At 43.0% G+C, this 21,513-nt stretch overlaps 3 protein-coding genes across 10 annotated transcripts in view; all 3 read left to right on the top strand.

The window, feature by feature from the left end:
* Positions 1-16,678, top strand: part of LOC6567113 (protein sickie) — a 178,903-nt gene extending 162,225 nt beyond the window's left edge. For 2 of the 6 annotated variants that reach the window (XM_043214689.1, XM_032739645.2), the window contains 4 exons: positions 12,858-14,791; positions 14,853-15,108; positions 15,288-15,767; positions 15,835-16,678. In XM_043214689.1, coding sequence (XP_043070624.1) covers positions 12,858-14,791; positions 14,853-15,108; positions 15,288-15,767; positions 15,835-15,954 — 2,790 coding nt within the window. In that variant the 3' untranslated portion in view covers positions 15,955-16,678. Of the gene's footprint in view, positions 1-645; positions 2,299-12,857; positions 14,792-14,852; positions 15,109-15,287; positions 15,768-15,834 lie in introns of all 6 variants that reach the window. The other 4 variants (XM_001993453.3, XM_043214691.1, XM_032739643.1 and 1 more) reach the window with 4 other exon arrangements.
* Positions 16,679-17,250: 572 nt separating this feature from the next.
* LOC6567145 lies at positions 17,251-18,529 on the top strand. Of its 3 annotated transcripts, none has more exons than XM_001993454.2 (3): positions 17,251-17,352; positions 17,771-18,192; positions 18,261-18,529. In XM_001993454.2, exons 2-3 carry the CDS (start codon positions 17,781-17,783, stop codon positions 18,395-18,397), a joined length of 549 nt encoding a protein of 182 aa, XP_001993490.1. In that variant the 5' UTR covers positions 17,251-17,352; positions 17,771-17,780; the 3' UTR covers positions 18,398-18,529. The 3 variants fall into 3 exon arrangements, with proteins under 3 accessions (XP_001993490.1, XP_032595258.1, XP_032595259.1); XM_032739367.2 differs by having other exon boundaries at positions 17,305-17,381; XM_032739368.1 differs by having other exon boundaries at positions 17,338-17,612.
* Positions 18,530-20,024: 1,495 nt separating this feature from the next.
* On the top strand, positions 20,025-21,291 carry LOC116805720 (extensin). The gene is made up of 2 exons (XM_032739535.1): positions 20,025-20,226; positions 20,297-21,291. The coding sequence occupies exons 1-2, from the start codon at positions 20,194-20,196 to the stop codon at positions 21,104-21,106; spliced, it is 843 nt and encodes a 280-aa protein (XP_032595426.1). The 5' UTR covers positions 20,025-20,193; the 3' UTR covers positions 21,107-21,291.
* The last annotated feature ends 222 nt before the right edge of the window (positions 21,292-21,513 follow it).

The following is a 21,513-nucleotide window of genomic DNA, read 5'->3' on the forward strand; positions in this document are numbered from 1 at the left end:
ATGTCTCTGACAAGTCCAACTGCATTGGCTCATAAAATATCACGAATAGAGCTGGGGGCTTAAGTATTAAGTCAGATATCGCAATTTGAATACTTAGGTAACACAAAAAGTACATTTTTCACAAATTAAAGTACATCTCAATGCCAAGTAATTGGTGATGCAGACTTCGACCTTAAACTTATAACTGAATCCGCCTGATGCCCAAAATGTTTGGCAATAGCTCGCTTTTGGCAGCTCATAAAACAGTTAACAGTTAACCTGCCACGACCTTGAAACTCTCTTAGCCCTTTTACAGCTCTGGCAAACAGAAATACAACATATCGTCAAATTCATTAGACACGCTCTGTTATTAAACTGCTCGATTGAAACCACGTTTGTTATTTTTTGGGGGCCCTCAAGCAAATCAACCGACAGTCATGTGAAATGGACGCTAATTGGGCGTTAATAAAACGCTTACGCTTAAGATATTAGCCAAGAAATAGAAAATGTATAGTTATTCAGTAAATGCTTGAGTGGAGTCTTAGCAAGTCACAACGCCTACTTGCTAAGATTCCACTCAAGTGTGGCAAGTTCAATGTACGCCGCAATGCCCCGGCTGCAAGAGCTACAATTAAGCATGATTGATAATATTCTTGGGTCCCCCAGCAATGAGTGCAGCAGACCCCCAGCGTTGATTATAAATGATAAACCTCGATGCAAATGCAGCAGCATCAATTAATCAGTGCACCAAGTGAACCAAACGACAACCAATATGAAATTCCAATGAGAAACATTAAGTTAACAATTCGAGTGAAGCTAAGCTAAGGAGGGAGACCCACAAGGGAAAACTCCCGAGAACTCTCTAAAGATCACCCTCCGCCCACAACGATGTCCGCTGCGAGCCCTACAAATCGACCCCCTCCACAATCGCCCCTCTCAGCGCCACTTTACGATGGATATGCAACGATACGGGCTCGAGGTTTGACCCGCTCCCAATCTATACGCGCTGCCGAGGCAACCGAGGCGGCAGCTGCGGCAAAGCCGCACGAACTCCAAGCAGCTGCAGTAGCAGAGGCAGGATTGCGTTCCACGCAGCGCAAGCGCACCGTTTCGCTGAGGAGCAACTACAGTCAGAACTCGGAGGAGATCTATGCCAGAGCGAAGCCGGTGCGCACGCCCATCATTGGCGATCTGGAGCCGATGTATGCGAGTGCCTCAGTGGCAACAGCAACGGGCACCGGTGCCTCAAGTGTTGGATTTCGCCCCTTGTCAGATGCATCGAGCTCCTCGGGTGGTGGCTCCATGCCCTGTGATTATCAGAGTGTGAAGAAGAACTCGCGCTTCTCGCTGGACTCGCTGCAGAGCAGCGCGACTCCAAAGACGCCCGACTACGAGGAGGAGCACATCTTTCTCTATACGGCGCCAGATAGTCCAAAGCGGAGATTGGACAGCGGATTGCGCAGCTCGTACGATAGCTCGGAGAGGGTCTGCTACTCGCCGGTGGTGCCCAGACTTAGCTTTGTGGACATGCAGGATCGCGACTGCCGACGGAGTGGTGCAACGCCTCCGACGACGACGACTGCGTTGCGTCACAACTCGGTTAGCTCCAATGGCTCGTTGAGACGACCCATGACACTGCCGCTGAGCATCTCGCTGACGGAGCATTCGCCGCACTCGCCCACCAATGGACTGCCGCCGCCCGCGCCTGTGCGTCGCGAGAGTCTCTATGCGAAGCCAAAGATCTATGCGACGCCGACGCGACCGCCGACCACGAGACGTCTCAATCTCTACGAGCTGCCCATTGTGACGCAGCGCAGCAATAGCACTGAGCTTATGGAGCGCTCCTACACCAGCCAGAGCCTGGCGACCATCGATCAGGATGAGATGCTTGTCGTGCCAACGGCCATGCCAATGCTGCCCAACGCTGTAGATCGACGTTATCACACGTTGGGTCACATGCGGGTGAAGAGCATGGGCGCTGGACTGCATCGCAGTCTGGATGTGCCAGTGGGCTCCATGCTGGACATGAGCGCCACCCACAATTGGTCACACCAGCACCAGCATCCGCATCACGGCAATCACAAGTCAGCTGGGAATATCTATGCGTCTGCCGAGGCGGCAGTCAGCGATCTGAATCGCATGGCGCCGGAGTACATGGATCCGCTGGATTTCAAGATCGGTTGCCAGACCACGCTGCGGAGCAAGCCGCTGATTCCCTGGTACGAGTTAGCCATACGCAGGGACTTCAAGCGGCAATCCTGTCCGCCCATAAGCAGCGGTGCTTTGACACTGCCAGCAACGCCGCAGCCAAATGAACAGGTGAAAAAGATATTTACTTTAAGCATTTATCGATTATAACATTTATCGTTCATAATAGCTTAAAAATTATTAAATGAACCCGTTATAGGTTGGAAAACATGAAGCACTTTATTAGTAATTATGGTACTCGATAGGGGGAAGTGGTAACAAAACAAAACAAATCGGAAAAGAGACTACCATAATTAGCATACCCTTTAATCTAGATTTGTTATCGATTTGACCGATCGACAGTTTAAGTTACGCTTATTACTATAACTTGAAAACCTGATCTGTAGTCTTGAGCGTTGCTTTCCTAATTCCAAATGCGATCTTATCATTTTCAACTATGTGTCTGACTATCGATACTGCTGCTTTGGGCACCAAGCCAAGCCAAGATATGTGACAATAAAAGAAATGCTGTAGTTAAGCTTACAGCTGTATGTCATGTGGCATGTTCCTTGTTCCTTGCCTTGTGTGCTGGTGCAGGTTGCATGTTGCAGATTGCAGCTAGCAGTTAGTAGTCAGTCGGGCTGGCATTCCTCATCCGGCTTTGGCAATTACAAATGCAAGCCAGCGCATAAGGTAAGCTATGCGAGTGGCCATCGTGCACACTTGTTCATTTCCTCATTTCTTCATTCCTTCATTTGTTCAGTTCTTCAGTTCTTCAGTTGTTCAGTTGTCGGTTGCCGTTAGACGCGTTGCCCACTGATTGATTTAATAAAACTTGCGTTTCTGTGTGCCTTTGGGCGAGAGAGCACTTCAGCATATTAAATAAATGAGCCAACCGACGTCTTGGCCATTACTCTGAGCTCTTGGCTTATGGCGTATGTATCACGTATGTTTATGCCTGATTACCGTTTGGGGAGCGATGGGAGCTGACGCTGTTGTTTCTGATATTGCTGGTGCTGTTGATTTTAATCCTGCATCCGCCTTAGTCTGTGTGCGCAGCCGGCGTACAACAACATCTGTTGACCATGTCCAAAACTGATGACCTGATTCGCAGCACATGTAATTGATATGTTTGTCCACGAAGAAATCCGCTTTGATTCGAACACCAACTGCAGCTGGCATATGCCCTACAAACGGGTGCAGTTGCTCTGCTTGTGTGCCCATAAGTTTCCACTTGAAATTCCTTGCTTAGATCGTCTCAGCGATATATCCATATGAGTAACTTGCTTTGACTTGACTGGAATTGCAGCTGGCACATGCTCTACAAACTGAAATTCATATAGAGATTTGGTAATACATACTTATCGATAAATAATTATATATATATATGAATATATAATCAAATATTAATATTTTTTTGTTTTGGGATTTTTAGGCTACGTCGCAATATTAAATAGAACTCAAATTCTCAAGTTAGTTTTCTAGATGCCTTCGCTTACAATTAATTTTAATAGCTTAAATCTCTTACTCTTAATTTATACTATATTGTTATCGATAAATATCTATTTTCAAATGAAATAGAACTCAAAATAGAAACAAAACATACTTTTTTTGGCTGACTTTGCTCTTCCCTGGCGATACGCGCTCGCATATTGTAACCTTATGTCAACTTCCCCACATGTCCAAGTCAGGCAGCTCACACTATCTGTAATACCCTCTAGTAAACACAAGTAGCAGTAATTGCACGACATCGGCAACAACAACTGCAACAACACATGTAGCAAAGGCTATCGCCAATTGCGGGTCCAATCAATGTCAACTTTCAAAACAAATAAAGTTGCCATTAATGCGGCTTGCCGCTTGTCGAGTACATTTAATCATTTTTTTTTTATTTTTTATTTTTTTTTACGATTAAGTTTTTGCTGCTTTTAATTTGGCGCGTTTCTAAAGCCTTCTTTTGGCTCAGCAAGTTTTAAAACGTTTTTCATGTTTATGTATGAGGCGCTGAGGTGCTCAACAGCTGCCAATTTAGTTGGTGTAACTCGAGACGAGGCGAGGCGAGGCTCTGAAAGGAAAGTGAAATTTGTGGCTTGAGAGACAGGCGTGTGAAGCAAGCAAATGTCGATCATGATTACAGTTTGAGCAGCATTGAGCTACACTTTGATGACTTCACAGCAAAGGTTCAACATATCAAGGTGAATGTCAAATGTTGATTGCGTTTAATTGATTCCATTTCATACGAAATTTACATATTTGGCAATTAGCAGCACATGCCATCAATAAGCATGAAGAAATTTTTCAGCTGATTGATGTGATTTTGATTGCCCAATGCGACCCATTCATTTTATAAAGGTAGCAATTAGGCAATGAGTATAATTGAATGCTTCTATTGAACGTCAAATGTTGCGTAATTAAATGCTTCTCACAGTTAGGCAAATGAAGCAGAAATATGCCTGCTATAAATTGTGAAATGTTGAGATTGCTTAAAGTAGTTAAAATATGTAATTTTAGTACAAATAATTAACACGTTAACCTTGCCGCTGACACTTTTACTTCCAAATAGTGATACTTATGGCAATACTTCAATGCAGTCCAGCAAAACTGGCAGCTTAAGATTGTGACTCAGTCTATTTCAGGCAGAGTTCATCTTTGCTACTATTTGCAAGGACAGTTTGTCAAGTTGTTGCTCTAGTTTCCAGCAGATATGTGTTTGCTTCTCGTATCTCATAAGTAGCTTCATGCATAATTAACACGCGTATATGTATATATGTGTGTGTGTTGGTACGACTATAAAAAATATTTTAAAAAAAAAAGCAGAAACAGTAAACAGCGTTGAGAGCCGACAAAATGCCAACAAATTGGCAAGTTGCAAGCTGCAAGCTGCAAAGCTGAACTGGGCTTAAGTAACTCGTTAGTTTTCTTTATCTTTTGGCATCGCTTATTAAAAACAATTTCTGTACGATAAACGAGATGTGGCGATTGTCGACAGGCGACAAGCGGCTTTCAGCTGCTGACTGACTGACTGACTGCTCGACTGACTGGCTGACTGGCTGACTGCACATGCAATATATTTCATTTGTATCTCATAGATACCTCGTTATATCGTTATAATTGCAGCCCACTGAGAGGTAAATGACTGAATGAATGACTGCCTAACTGGCAGACCGACTGAGTGACCCCATCCCTCTCTGCCTCTCTCTCACTCCTTCCTGCTCGCTTTTGGCGGCTTGTTTTTTGTCAAAGGCAAACATGACAGCAACACCAGATCTATGCGATGTTATTTGGTATTCAGTATTCGGTATTCAGTATTCGTTAATATTAGTTTGTGTCTTTGAACATGCTTTCTGAATTCTTTGTCGCAGTGGGGCGCACAGTTTTTCATATTAATTTATGACAAATGCAATTTGTATCTGCTTAATTCATAAATATTAATGCGACTGCAGGCAAACGGGGGCACGTGAGCCCAGTTCACAAAGTCACAGGTGTCTCGGCCAAAAACAAAATAAATAATGAAAAAGAAACCCGTTTGCGGTGCTGACTGCTCAGTTAGAGCCACAGTGCGCCTCAAACTCGTTTCGGGCCACTCTTAATAGAGACAAAAACTCGAGTCCAGTATTGGACGATGATGGAGCTGTTCGGGGGCCCAACAGTCCACAGGACGAGCCGTCTGTTTGACAGTCTCCCCGAGGAAATCAGCGCAAACGAAAACAAAACTCAAGCAAACAAAAACCAGAATCAAAACAAACAACAAACAATGGACAGCAAACAAAACGAGTAAGAAACTGAAAACCCTACGACTCATCTTCTTCTTCTTCTTCTGTATCTCACTGCCACAAAAAAAAAATAAAAAAAAGAACAGAGAAATACGTTTTTTATTCCGCTTTGTCGATTTGAAATTTAAAGTAAAAATCATTGCATTGAAAACTGGTTGCTGGACGAAGGTTGGCTGGCATCAGTTCTGGAGTCTCTGCAACCTCATTGTGCATCAACATCTTCATGAGTTTTATTTTAAAGCACACACAGATTACATTTTGTTGTTGTTATCCTGAACGTGTGTCTTTTTTGTGGCTTCCGGTCTTGAAATCGAATAATCGTTAACAAAAAGAAAAAACTGAACACTGCGCACTTCAATGGACATTGATCGTGTCACTGGTTGGGGAAAAAAACAAATGAAAAAAAAGAGAAGAGAAGTCATTGGGTAGAGTTGGGGGAAAACTTGGGGCATCTTGACTCAAGTGAGAATCTTGTAAGTGGAAATGTTAATGCTGTTGTTGTTGCTTAGGGGAAAACTGAAATGGGATCTTGAGCGATGGTAAATTAATGAATGGAGGGTCTTCAAAATGTGCCTTATTCAAGTGGAGTCTTGGGAATAAATTAACAAAATAGAAATGTTTATGTTTTCAGAAGAAACCTGAATTGGATATAAATTAGATCTTAAAGATAAGATAACTTTGAGTTCTTAAATGCTTAATAAAACAATTTTAATAATAAAATGTTAATACTTGAAAAATTGCGTAAATTAAACACGCTTAGGTATTACCTACATATATTTCTTATAATGCCTGTAAAACTTACTCTTAGACTTGAATCAATTATCTTACTCACTATCTTATCAACTGTCAATTAGCTTCTAGTGTAAGACCAATCCTTAAAATCGTCTATTGCAAAATGAACAATCTATTTTCCTTCCTCTGCTTCTTTACAGGTAAGTTCCAGAGCTCACATCAATTTAAGCCACACTTGGGGGTATCGTAAGTTTGTTGTTGTTGCTGCTGTTATTTTGGCCATTAGCCAAATGCCAAATTTATCTAAGCCACAAATTTGTGAAATGGCAAACGACCCACAAATTTTCAGCCTCATGAAAATTGCATTTAGTCCGAGACAGAGTGAGAAAGAGAGAGAGACAGACATAGATGAGAGGCGCATAGCTAGAGAATTGTTGTGTAAATAATGGCAACTGCAATCTTTTGTTTTTCGCCAGCCACTGTCCAGAGTCGATAGATGAGAATCGCTGTCTCTGTTCGGTTTGCGGAGCGGCTCAAGATCAAAGACACTGGCTGCCTCTGACTGTGACTGTAGTTCCCGTGTGGGTCCAGTATTTGTCTGTCTGTCTGTCTGTGCTGTGGTGGTGCCGTTTCTCTCACTTCGAGCATAATCCAAATTCCCCCCAAGCCTCTGCTCTCTGCTCACACAAGATCCTAATGATGATTTGCTATTTTTTGCGCCTGCCCGCGGCTTTGGCCCCAGTCCGAACTCGTCCAAGTGGAAACGATGCGCATGTCGCTTCATCTGGCTTCAGTCTCTGTTTCAGTATCAGCATCGGATACAGTCATCTCAGTCGCAAGCAATCGCAATGGATTAGTTTGTTAATCATTTTATTATGTGGCAGGCAGCTGTGCGCTGTTGTGATCGGTTTTGGCAACAGAAATTGCTCAGGATAACTGGGGGCGTTACCAAATAAAATACGAAATTTTAGCTGAGCGGCAAACGCAAAGGAAATCAATGTGCACATTAAAAAAATTAATCAAGATATGTGAATGATATGTGGGCAAAATTTCAAATTAAACTGTCCAACATTCCACACATTCATAAAAATTTAAATAAATAGACATGGATTTCTGATTCTCGTTATTCATATATATATATTTCTTTTATTCTGATCTGATATATATCTGAAACTAAGTTAATGATTATATAGTAAAAGAAAAGGTATCAAGAAATTGAAAAATACTACGTAATTGTATTAAAACTTCTTGATAAGAGTGCATGCGATCTTATCACAGCACAAATTCTCGCAAAAAGTATCTTATCTTATCTAGGGCGGTGGCTTCTTGCGATTATACAATATATTCTTAGATAAACTGCTTGCAGTTGTCTTCATCAACTTTACAAACTTAACTGTAGCCATTTTCATATGGAAAATTCATTCTCATTTTTTACCATAAACTAAAGTCGTAGTGAATTTCTATCCATATTTGCTTGGCTAATCATTTTTCGCCAGATGCCATAGAGTTAATTATATAACGGTCATGGTATAACGGCAAGCATCAATCATATTAAATAGGAAGACGTCTTCATCTATGGCATAAGGTCAAAGCCATCAGACCTCTGCACATTTTCCGACTTTAAGCAGTCAAAAGCCAAAATAAGAGAGAAAAAAATGTTAGTTCGCAACTAGCTTGAACCCGGCGACTTGCATTAATCATTAATAATACAAACGCCCCCGTTTGCCGCCAGTCAGTTGCTTTCAAACTTTCACTGGCCTTGGACAAATAGTGAGCAAACATCGAATGTCATGCTACGAACGCCCCCATCCCTCCAGCATAATAAATCGCAGAGAAACAGTGACAATTGTTACAGTTCTTTCCGCTGCATCTGCAGCAAACAAATGTCAAGTGTTGTTGCAGTTATAGTTGCAGCTGTTGCTGCTGCATAAATCATTTGAAAAGGTCAAAGTGCACACGCCTACGTGGCATGTTGCTGCCAGCCACAAGCAGTGGCACACACATGGCAGCCCGATGTCTGCTGCAATTGTCAAGTCACTGTTGCTGCTGCTGCTGCTGCTGTGACATGATTTATTCATGCCAGTAACTCGAAGTCGTCGCTTTTGCTTTTGCTTTTGCTGTTGCTGTAGCTGGCGACCCACTTTAGCGCTGGCTGAAACTAACTGCAGAGCTAATCGAAGGCCGCTGGCTTATCACTAGCTGGCTCTTATCACGAGGTGATACGATGGCTATCTACAGCTGTGACTTGTTACACTTATTTTCTGCAAAGTTGCTGACCAAAATACGACACGGAACCAACACTGACACTTTGACAGGCATTGTTGCCGTGGCTGTTGCTTTGTGTGGGGCTGCTGCCATTGAACTTGAACTTTGGATTGTTACGGTCTGCAAATTGCAAGCAATAAATTCAGCGAAACAGCAAACAAGAACTCTGACAGTCAAATTAAAGTTGGCAATTTTTATTTTGTTGTTGCTGTGGCAGTTGGCTGCCGTTGCTTGTGGAGTTGTTTAGCATATGCAACCCAGCAAAAGCCGACTTTCCATGAGCCACTCACTCTCTTTTTTCCCTCCCTCTCTCACTCGGACTCTCACTCTTTCTCTCACCCTCTCCCTTTAATTTTTTGCTTGCTGCTAATATTGCCCGTCGATGCGTATCGCATCGCTTAACGCTTCGTTGCCGTCGCAGTGTGCTAATGAAGTGCAGCAGCAGCAGCAGAAGCAGCAGCAGCAGCAGCAACAGCAGCAGCAGCAACAACAACAGCAGCAGGAGCAACAACTGCAACATTAGCCACAATTGTAGTCAGTTAGCCCAAGGCAAACTTACGCAGCTCGAGAGCAGCTTCAAATTGCTGTGCTGCAGGCAAAAGTTGCAAGCAAATATGGGTTGCTGCCACTGTTGCTTTTCAACTTTATGTTATTATTGTGCCAAACTGTTGATTTTGTTGCTTGTTGCGTATTTTGCTCGTATTTTTATTGTAAATGCAGTTCTCTTTCAATGTTGATCCCGCAACTGAAGCTAAAGACTTATTGTTCCTAGTTCGTCTAATAGTTTAGAAAGTTTTTTTGCTGAAGAGTCTGGAGTCTACTCTAAAAAGACGTCTTTAAAACGCTCCTGCCCTCTAATTCTGCTAACATTTACTTTATCTTTAAATTAGGCAGCAGACGTTGACTAATTAAATTATATTTTGCACGCTGCAATACGTGCGGCAAGCGTGCGGCAAAGACACTTTCGCACTGTCTGCCCCATTTCTGTGGCATTTCTGTCACTTTACGAAACACTGTTTTTTAGCCACACACATTACAATCAGCAGATTTAAATTAAAAGCCACGTACGATTCGCAGTTCTCAGTGTCAGGATCCTAGGTAACCCTTTTGGTGGCCACAAAAAACTCTTGCCAACTTTTCACATTATTTCGTGGTAGTATTGTGCAGCCACCTCACGTAGTGGTTACAAACATAAAAATTGATTACGGTAAGTATGAGTAACGTGACGAGCCTGCAACAATGCCACACACAACGAGGTGCTTCATTGAAACAGGATATACATACATATACATATACATATATATACATACATATGTATAAATACATATATAGAACTAAAGCCCACTCTTCCAAAATTTCAATAGAGTTCTGTCGAAATTTTGACTGGCAATGCTCCAAAGTTGGGCAGAGCAATTAAAGTGAATTATCAAGCAATTTATACAAAAATTGGCTTTTGTGGCAGTAAATGGGCGGTGTGGGGATTGAGGGTGGCCTACCACAGTGAACAGTAAAAAGTCGCATTTAGAAAATGAGCTCAGCCTCAGTTCAGCGGCCAATTGAAGTGCCGTCCTTGAACTCTGTGTAAACCAGTTAACTTATAGAAGCGGGCAGTAGTTTTTGCTTTTGCTTTTCGATTCGCTTCTGTTAACTTATTTTTGCATTTAAAGTTGCTGTTGCTGCTGCTTTTATTGTTGTTGTTGTTGTTGTTGCTGCTGATGTTGAGCGTGTCGACTTGACTTAATTTGCATAAGCGCAACGCAAATTAAAATGTGGAACGTGTTAGATGCCTATCAATAAACGAATCATAGGCACGTAAGACGGTAGACGGTAGACTGTAGACTGTAGTCTGCAGATACGAGTAGTTTAATAAGTAACTACGATAGCATTTAGTCAGCTTCAGTTAGCTTTCGATAAATGCATGGTCTTCCTACTTGTTTTTTAATTGAAAGAGACAAAAACGGGGCGTAACTCTGTGCCGATAGCCAAGTAACTGCGATGATATCATGCATTCAACATTATATTATTTTATTTGTATGCATGATTAAATTTTCTATAAAATACCAGCATGCCAATGCTAATGCTATTTCATTAACAGTCGGATTAATTTGTGAAGAACATCGAATGAATTCTAAGAAAATTACATTCGCCTTAAATAAATGTGATTCAGATTCGACAGTCATTCAAAGCAGTTGAAAACTATCGAGAAATATTGTAAATTTTAATTAAATTACTAAATCACGGCTAGACTGAAAGGTGAACTATATTGTAAAAGCTTCTACTCGAATATTTTCTTATAGTTTTGTAGAGTTACATATAAAAATTAAAATGGGTTAACGAAAGAAAAAATTATTTAAAAGCTGAAAATATATAAGTAGTTTTTCAGTTATTACACATGTCCTTCTACAATCTTCAGACACAGAGCTTAATCAAGTGTTAAAACTTATTAATCTCTCTCTTAATCTCTCTTTATGTACATATATACTGATATGCATTTGATAAATGATTGTTCCGGCACAACTTCGTATCCAAGTTCAAACAGCAATTGAAGCTAATGAATGAAAGCACTCAACATGTTCGCCAAGTCAATTACTCGAATAAGTTCAACTGCCAGTGCAACCCACTGGGATAAGTTGAGTTCATTATGCATTTCTTTGCCCCATCTCGAGACGTATGCAACTCGCTCATTCACTCGGTTTCTATTGATGCCACTTTTACAGCTTCTGCTTCCGCTTGCTACCCGTCGAATGCCATCCATCCAGTCTGGCCAGCAAATTGCAATTACAACTTCCGCACTGAGTCATTTCGCTTACACATCTAAGATATCTATATATACATATATATATATTTTTTTTTTCTTTACCAACTCTAATGGCGCTCATTAGCTTGATGTGTAGTTAGTCGAATGCTGCTCTTCTCTCCAACGAGTTTACGCGCTTAAAAATGCTGACAAAACGAACCCCTCCAAAAACCAAAAAAAAAAAAAAACAATCACTTGGGCTTCAGTCACGTCGCTTCATAAAAATATTTCCTGGCAACCAAAACAGTTGAGCAGCTAGTTGCCTAGCTGCCTAGCTGCAGGCTGTGTTGTGGCACTGGTTCTAATGATTGTTTATGACACAGGTGCCTGGTCACAGTTGAGACTGACAAAAAGACAACCGAGCCCAGGCGAGTCGAGCATTGTTGGGGCGATGTTTGAGGCACGTTCTGCTGCAAAGATTTTAAAGCTGCGCCTAAAGGCTCCGGCCAGAGGAGTCATGAGTCACCCGCGTGAGTCCAGGCCAGACAGTTATTGCAGCGTCAGTTCTTGCCTTTTGCAATACCCTGTTAATGCAGTTTTAATCGAGTCACTCAGCAGCAACTTTCAACTTAATTTTATTAAAGGATCTAACAGGTCGCATTGAATAAATCCCTTTAGAAATGAATAATGCGTTTTTCCATGAATATGTGAAAATCCGAAAATCACTTATCTGTTCAGTAAAATTATTCTCTGCGAAGAACTTAGAAAACTTTAATACTTGAAGGGAAGCAGCGTTGTAAATTTTAAATTTCAAATTAGTATTACTATTCATATTTTACACCAATATTTTTGTTTAACATTTTTAATTCTTTGCGTATGATTAGATAGACAAGTTTTATATATATAATATGACAGACATATGACGAAGCTGCTTACACAGTATGTGCTGGTCGGGCAAGCTCGACTAGGGTAGGCTTATTTGCTGTTACTTTTGTGGTTTGCCGAGAAGCAACTTGCATATCAAACAGAACTTGAAATGCGCTGCACGCGCTGCGACGAGCAGGCACTGGTGTCGTGGTGCAGTGGTGCGGGGGCTAGGTCGTGGAAAGAAGCCACTCAATTGTGATGATAAATTATCGATGGAGCAACTTAGTAACCAAGCACCTACTCTCTCTCATCCTCAGGCCCATGTGGTTTCTGCTTTTGAGCAGTCGCTGTCAAATATGACGAATCGACTGCAGCAGCTGACGGCGACGGCGGAGCGCAAGGATGGCGAACTGACGGACATGCGACAGACGATTGAGCTGCTGCGCAAGCAGTCCATCCAGGCGGGCCTGACCACCGCCCATATGCAGAGCATGGGTGTCCAGACGCAGGGCCAGTCCCAAAATGAGCTAATGCTCATGCAACAGAAGCCGCCAACGGGCAACACGCGCAGCAATCACAGTCTCAATTCCCATCCAAATCCCAATTCAAATCCAAATGGAAATGGCATGGGTTTGGGTGTAGGCGTGGGCGTGGGAGTTGGCATGCAGCGACAGCATAGCACGGATTCAATGTGCTCGCTGAACTCGATCAGTTCGGGCTGCTCGGCGGCGCAGGACAAGAACAAGGCGAACCAGAAGAAGAAGGGCTGGCTCCGCAGCAGCTTCACCAAGGCCTTCTCGCGCAATGCGAAGATCTCGAAGACTAGTCGCCATGCGGGACAGCATCATCAGCATGCGCATCAGGCGGAGCACGGCTCCAGCAAGCAATCCTCGCTAACAAACGGACATGGTGAGGCATTGGGCTTGGCTGCTCTGGCCACACAGCCGGCACCTCCGCTGCCCGTGGCGCATACGAGCAGCAAGCAGAGTAGTCCGGCAAAAACGGTCACACTGATCGACAATGCAAAACCGATCGATGCCATCGATCATGAGGAACACCAAGTGGTCGATGATCTAAAGAAGCAGCTGCGCGAAAAGGATTTAGTTCTGACTGACATACGCCTGGAGGCGCTCAGTTCCGCGTCGCAGCTGGAGAGCCTGAAGGATATGATGAACAGGATGCGCGCCGAGATGATGTCACTCAAACAGAACAACGAACGACTCCAGAAACTGGTCACCACACGCTCCCTTGCCGGCTCCGAGGCGAGCCTGGGCCAGGCCATCAGTCCAAATGGTTCGCTGGGCGGTGGTGGTGGTGGTGGTTCGGATGCCTCCAGACGTTACTCGCTGGCGGATGGTAATGCCCGACCACCCATGGAGCTGCCGCCACGTCTCACCGAGGAGCTGGAGGAGGAAGTGCCTGCCACGGAGCCACCACCACCGCCAGCGCCATCCAGTACAGCGCCCGTTGCACCACTCAGTCCCAATACACACATTGATTTGACGCCACCACCACCGGCACTGGAGGCGTCACAGCTGAGCAGTCCGGTGCATATGAACAGCGCCGTCGTCGTCGAGGAGCTGCCGGATGTGTGTGATGGGAAGAAGATTGCGATTGCCTGCTATCTGGGCCAGCCCGAATCCTTTGTCAAGTACTGCGAGGAGTTGCTCGAACTGGACGACTTCTATGCGAATGGCGCCATCATAGCCAGCCACGAGGCGGAACAGGATCATGCACAGGCGCAGGCACAGGCCCAGGCCCAATCTCAAGCGACTTCCTTTAATAATGCAGCCAACTGCAATGAGTTCATCATTGCCTGCACTTATATATCGGGCAAGACGACCTGGCAGAATCTGGATTATATTGTGCGCAAGACCTTCAAGGATTATGTGGCACGCATTGATCCCGGCACCAATCTGGGCCTCAACACCGACTCCATCACATCGTATCATCTGGGCGAGGCGAAGCGCGGACCCGAAATGGGATTCCCCGAGCTGCTGCCCTGCGGCTACATTGTGGGCAACGTGAAGACGTTGTACATATGCCTGCAGGGCGTGGGCAGCTTGGCCTTCGACAGCCTCATTCCGCGCAGCATTGTGCATCGCTACATCAGTCTGCTCACCGAGCATCGACGTCTCATCCTGTGCGGCCCCAGCGGCACAGGCAAATCCTATTTAGCACGGCGGCTCGCCGAGTTTCTGGTTGCACGCGCCGGTCGCGGCAATCCCTCCGAGGCCATAGCCACGTTCAAGTGAGTTACACATATCGGCTTTGTGTGTGTGTTCATTTTGTAAGTGTTCCTTTGTTTTTAGTGTGGACCACAAGACGTCAAAGGATCTGCGACAATATCTGGGCCACATTGCCGAGCAGGCGGCCATTGCCAATGGCGTCTCTGAGCTGCCATCTGTGATCATATTGGACAACTTGCATCATGCCTCCGCTCTGGGCGATGTCTTTTCCTGTCTGCTCAGTGCCGGCCCAGCCACCAAGCTGCCCTGCATCATTGGCACCATGTCTCAAGCCACCTGCAACACGACCAATCTTCAGCTACATCACAATTTCCGATGGGTAAGTGAAACTTTGATGAACTTAAAGTAATTGATTCTTGATTTGGGCAGAAAGCACTTAAAATAACTAATTGTTTTTAATACATTTAACTTGGTTATAGTTTAAATTCAAACATAAATATAGAATATTGAGCTGGGTTAATTAACTTAAATAAATAAATATTACATTTTTTTTGACAGGTGCTCACAGCGAATCACATGGAGCCGGTAAAGGGATTTCTGGGTCGCTTCCTGCGCCGTCGCCAATTCCAGTTGGAGCTGCAGACGCAGCATTCGCAGCCGGAGCTGGCCGCTGTGCTGGCCTGGTTGCCATCTGTGTGGCAGCACATCAATAGCTTTCTGGAGGTGCACAGCTCCAGTGATGTAACAATTGGGCCGCGACTGTTCCTCTCCTGCCCGCTGGACCTGAAGGACTCGCAGGTGTGGTTCACGGACATTTGGAACTACCATCTGTCGCCCTATCTAATCGAGGCGGTGCGCGAGGGCGTACAGCTCTATGGACGGCGTGGCGGAGCCTGGAAAGATCCTTCGGCCTTCATACGCAACTCATATCCGTGGCCCTATGGGCCCGACTCGGTGCCCCCGCTACGTCAGATCAATGCCGAGGATGTGGGCCTCGAGGGCGTGGCCCTCAGCAATGGTGATCAACAGGATCCACTGGTGAGTGTTTCGAGTGCGGACATGCCACTTAAGATGCAACAGCTAATCAAATTTTGAATCCATGCAGCTAAACATGCTGATGCGATTGCAGGAGGCGGCCAACTACTCGGAGACACAGGATCAGGAATCGGATTGCGCCAGCCTCGACTCCAATGTGACGCCAGATAGCTCGGCGGGTGCCGAGTGAAGCGTTCATTCCTAGTTCTTGTTAACTTCTTACATGCCAAATTTGTATTTTTCTGTTATCTATTTTCTTTTTTTCCTCTTTGCTGTTGCGTTGTAAACGAGAGCATCTTTGGGAAATGCCAAACACAAGAAAACAAAATAAAATCACACACAACGTTCACAAATGAAATTTCTTGCACTACTTTCGCGTAATTGTTCAAAAGCAGTTTCAAGAAGTTGCCATTTGCAGCACATCTCTCCGAGTATCACTAGTTTCCTAGTCTCCTACTCATTCCCTCTTTCTCTTCCTCAAAAAATCTGTAAAATTGCACTTTTTAGCGCACTTGTTAAAAATGCAAATTGCCCAAGATCAGTAAGAAACCACGCACTTAATCACTAAAATTCAAAACAAAATCCTGGCGTCCCTTTGCTTGAATTCAACGCAACTTGAGATGGAGAGACATAAACATTAAATGTTTTAAACAAAATGGAAAAAAAACTTTTTTGTATATAAAAACCAAAAATCCCCCAAATTATATTTATAAGTAACCAAACTATACACGGCGGTATCAGCATTTTATACCATGGCAAAAAAATAAAAGAAAAAATAAAAGAAAAGAAACAAAATGAGAAAAACTCTATTGTAAATGTAGCCGTAAGTTTTTGCTACTACCAATTTACAAGATGTACATTTAAAGGAAAAAGCTTTCACTTTAGTTTAATTATTTGCATAATTATCATTAAATATTGTTACAAACATATTGCATATTTATAAATATTTATGTATATTTAAATAATATGTATATTAATATGCCATAAAGCGCTAAGCACAGCAGCAAACAGTAAAATCAGCATAAATAAACAATTGCGACAAATTATATACGTAAATCCCAAATCAACATAACAAATAGTAAAATTAATAATTAACAACACAATAATTCCTAAACTACAAGCGAAAGCAACAAAGTAAAACAAAAAACAAAACCGTAAAAGCAGCAACATCAACATTTAAACTAACAGCTTAATATATATTAAATACAATATTGAAATTATATGTCATGTCTCTGTCTAATTTAAATGTTCATTTAAGAGATCATTTTGAAATCGAAACAAATCAAAATAAAAACATAATATAACATTATTTAAGTCTAACGTTTTTCCTTTTTTTTGGTTGACTTATAAAAATCCTCATTGTGTGACCAAATTCGAATAAACTCAGCACGCGCCATATATCAAATAAGTCACTCATATCTATCGATAGTTTCAGAAGTGCATTTAGGGAATATATCGATATGTGCTGAAAACATATGTTCACAGATGAACGAAACTCGTTCAGTTCAGTGGTTCGCTCAATTGAACTTCTTTCCAACGAATCGATAACCACCCCATCCAGAACAAACCGTGGCCAACATCAGATTTGGTAATTGTGATATAGTTTATACATTAAAGGTTAATATAATATGCATTTTCTGTGAAAACATGGCTTCAAACTCTTTTAAAAACTTGATCTGAGCTCAGTTCAAGCTATTTGCCAAACGCTGTGCCCTTCGGCAAATCGTGTGTTAAAAGTTTTCGATTACACAACAGTTGCCTCAAGGGGCGCATTTTAACCAGGAAAAATGACAAAATTATGCAAATCTAAAAAATAAAATAACTAGCCAAGTAGCTGCAACTATAAATGTAGCTATTGTTCCATTATTAATTACTCATTGAGCAATTCACGTACACCGCTCAAAATGTTACATAACCTTTTTGTGTGCGTCACCCGCACTCTCCTCCCGCTAATCTGAAATGTATGGTAAGAAAAATGAATTGAATTTTATTTGCGCTTCTTGCAGCTCTGAAACTATGGCACTGCGACTAATCAACAACGCTCTGCGCCGCCAGCTGGCCGCTCAGCTGCCCCATAATGCGCAAGTGGGCAGCGTTGCCTCCGTTCACACGCTGGACAAGATTGGCAAGCGCGAAATTGTTGGCTTTGGCTGGAACGGCACCGCTTGCTACGCGGATCGTGCCGATTATCCAATGCCCGCCGTCCGCTTCCGTGAACCGACCAACGAGATCAACGCACTGCGCGCCAAGGAACAAGGCGACTGGAAGAAGCTCAGCCCCCAGGAGATTAAAGCATTGTACAGGGCCAGCTTCTGTCAGACAATTGCCGAGGTGCAGGCGCCCACTGGCGAGTGGAAGATGCACTTGGGCATTGGCCTCATCTTCACAGCTGCCGCCATTTGGGTTGCTGTGCTGATGAATCTGTTCGGTGAGTGCATCTTTATTATATATATTTTATGTAACTGTATAATTGATGCAACAAATTGAAATTTACAGTCTACGATGAGCTGCCCGTCACCTTCGATGAGGAGCACCAGAAGGCGCAGCTGAAGCGCATCATCGATCTGGAGATCAATCCGGTCACAGGTGTGACCTCCCACTGGGACTATGAGAACAAGAAGTGGAAAAACTAAGCTACTAACACACACACTGAGCAGTAATTAAGTGAAAAGTGAGGCGACATCTATGTTTAAGTGGCGATGTATATCCAGCAACCCCAGCAACAGTAGTGGAAATTAAAGTTATGGCCACAGCCAAAGCGATGACTTTATTATTTCTTTCAATGTCCCCCCAGGGTACGAATTGAAGTCCGCTCACTCCATCAATGACCTTGACTTGGTGACATGCAAATAATCCTGGTACCTTTCGAGTTAACAAGGATGTTGCGTTTTCGGTTCACTCATCTACTGAATTTGATGTTTGTTTAAATCTGTAAGAAATTGACCGAGCTATAGCCTTTTTTTAAGCACATCCGTTATTTTGACTACAAACAACCAATAGTCCTTATTCAATAGCAATAATAAGTATGAAAGCTTTAAAATAGAAAATTGCTTATATCTCCGGCGAATACTTGCATCCTTCTAGTGGTTTTCGAGAAAACAAGTATTTTGCGATTTCACCTCAGTTTTCTTGGCTCGATTTTCACAAGATGATTTTCAGATGATCTAATATCCTTGAAGGCAGTTCGTTAGAGGTTACCTTGTCCTTCGAAAATCGGCAAGGATTTGGCGGATCAAGAGGACTTTTTGTGATTGTTCGTTTTACTGTGTGCCCCTAAAAGTATGCCACGAATTGTTGCGTCAAAACAATTTAGCCAATACAGAAACCTAATTGGTGTGTTTAAATCGTTCGGTAAGCAAAGCCTCGCTGTATGCGACATAAAGCGCCACCTGTAGGAAATAAGCTAGTCGCTGGAGTAAGCAAAATGAAACGAACAATTTAATAGAAACAAATGATTAATTCATATGAGAAGTCATTGTATTTTCTATTGATGAATTTTCATTCTTTTCCTACTTGTTTTTTTTTTTAATTTATAATGGAGCGTGAAAATGCATGCGATGCGTTCTAGCCTCCGTTGACCTTGTTAATTAATCAGTTTTTATTCATTTTGCTTGCTTTTATGATGCTTAACCTAATCAAGCTGACATTCCTACACTATGAAATTGTGGGCGTTCCCTCAAAACTTCTCTTTGCCAGCGTCGGTAGGCATAATGTCATTATTTTAACTCACTCCCTTAACGCTGGCTGCTGCTTTTATGCTTTTATGAATATGAATAAGAAGTGGCCACTAATTGCATTTGTTTTGGCCCCAGAGCGTCTAATCAATTGCACATATACAGGGTATAGTTGTGTTTTCTCTTATTAAATGGAACTATAATCGATAATGATCAAAGCAACCAGAGGATTACAAGTGCCACAAGTAACACGAGCAGGGTAAGCTAAAATGAACGAAACCATTAAAATACTTTTGAATGCGATTTATTGTTGTCAGTAAAACTTAGAAACTATACCAACGTGATTCTGGCCATAAAAAAAATTGATTGAAAAATAAAAGCATCAAATATCGCCGGGCTTTCCCCATTTTACAGCGTGGCACGAATTGCACTTGAAATTTATTGGCAGCTGGTTGGCAAATTTATAACGAGCAGAGCAAATGTGACAAGCCGTCTTCCCATTTGACATAATTCTGAATGCAGCTGGGGAAATTCTCAGCTCTCGACTGCCCAAACTAACACATAATCTTTGGTCGGGTTTTACTCTCTTCTATGGCAGCATCGAAAAGTTCATGATTAATCGCTAATAATCTCTAATTGTAGGTTGAGTAGTTGTTGGGGAACTATAAAAGCGACCGCTTACTCATTTCTAGCCAACAGTTTGCACAGGTCACTTGCAGGTTTCAGTTGCTGTTGCAGTTGCTTTTAAAATCATTATGTACTATATAAAGTTATTGCTAATCAGCCAGGTAAGCAATGATTTTATTTATATGTAAATGCTGCTGATCGCAGCTTTTAACCACATAAATTCCCATTTAGCTTGTGGCGCTTAGCTGTACTCATGTCTGGACCCATTCGCACGATTACATTGACGACGAGTCACTGGAGGATGTGCATCAGCCACCCGCAACAACAACAACGCTGCCTCGGATTGAGCCGGAGAATGCAGCAACCGCACAGCCCGACCTTGGACTTGAACAACTGGATGATGCAGTGGCGGTGCTGAACAAGGGAACTTCTTTGCCGGAAACTACAGTTCAACCGACAACGCTGCCAACGCCACCAACGCCACCAACAACAACAACAACAACAACAAAAAAGCCGACTGAAGAGCCACTCAAACCTAAAGCGCATCAACCACTTCCTCATCCACATCCTCATCCGTATCCTCATCCCTATCCATATTCACAAACGGGCCCGCATCACGGCCCATATCCGTATCCTTATCCTCAAGCTGGCCCCGTCACAAAAGGCATACCAGAGAGTGCAAACGAAGCTGGCTATCCCGGCTATCACGGCCATCCTTATGCATCGTATCCGATCCCGCGACGAGTCTACTCTTCCTACGGCCCACCCCCGGCTTTCGCACCCCATGCGTATCCACCCCGATTCCCGGGCTATGCACCTGGCCCTGTCGACAGCTCGGAGAAGCCCAAGCCGGATATAGATGATGATGCGACGACTGACGAGAGCATGATGAAACCCACTGAGGAGAGCCCCAAACTGCCTGAACAACCACACTTTGGCTATCCACCCGTCTATGTGATCCAGCGTCGTCCTCAGCTGCCAAGTTATCCATATGCCAGTCCTTCCCGTGGCTATGGCTCTCCCTATGGCTATGGCCGCTAGTGAGTACAGTAGTCGCTAGCAAATACTTATAGAAATTACTCACAAATAAATGAATGTAAATCATTAAAAGTTATTGACAGCTGTGAATTGTAAGCATTTTTAGCCAGCCTATGTACAACTTATGACTACAAGCTTGATTAAAATCAATCGTGTATATAAAAATAAAGATGCATATTAAAATGAAATCAAGAAAGAACGACTTTTTTATTAACGTTGAAGATTAAATACCCTTGCAGGCCGCAGTACACAGGCCGACATCTAAATTGCACCATACATTTTTTAAAAAAATCAGCTTATTGATGTATATATGTTAGTCCGATACGGAAGCATATTTAAATTTTTTGTGGACAAACTAATTTGTCATCCGATCATTTTTGTGGCAGCTTTATTGATTCTATCCGATCGAC

Source organism: Drosophila grimshawi, unplaced genomic scaffold, assembly GCF_018153295.1.
Source record: "Drosophila grimshawi isolate 15287-2541.00 unplaced genomic scaffold, ASM1815329v1 contig_1377, whole genome shotgun sequence".
NCBI lineage: Eukaryota > Metazoa > Arthropoda > Insecta > Diptera > Drosophilidae > Drosophila > Drosophila grimshawi.

Excerpts from the sequence above, each read along its gene's own strand:
- LOC6567145 (XM_001993454.2), top strand. The coding sequence starts at position 17,781 with ATGGCACTGCGACTAATCAACAACGCTCTGCGCCGCCAGCTGGCCGCT. Across the intron at positions 18,193-18,260 it reads TGTGCTGATGAATCTGTTCG|TCTACGATGAGCTGCCCGTC; the intron begins GTGAGTGCATCT and ends TGAAATTTACAG.
- LOC116805720 (XM_032739535.1), top strand. The coding sequence starts at position 20,194 with ATGTACTATATAAAGTTATTGCTAATCAGCCAG. Across the intron at positions 20,227-20,296 it reads AGTTATTGCTAATCAGCCAG|CTTGTGGCGCTTAGCTGTAC; the intron begins GTAAGCAATGAT and ends ATTCCCATTTAG.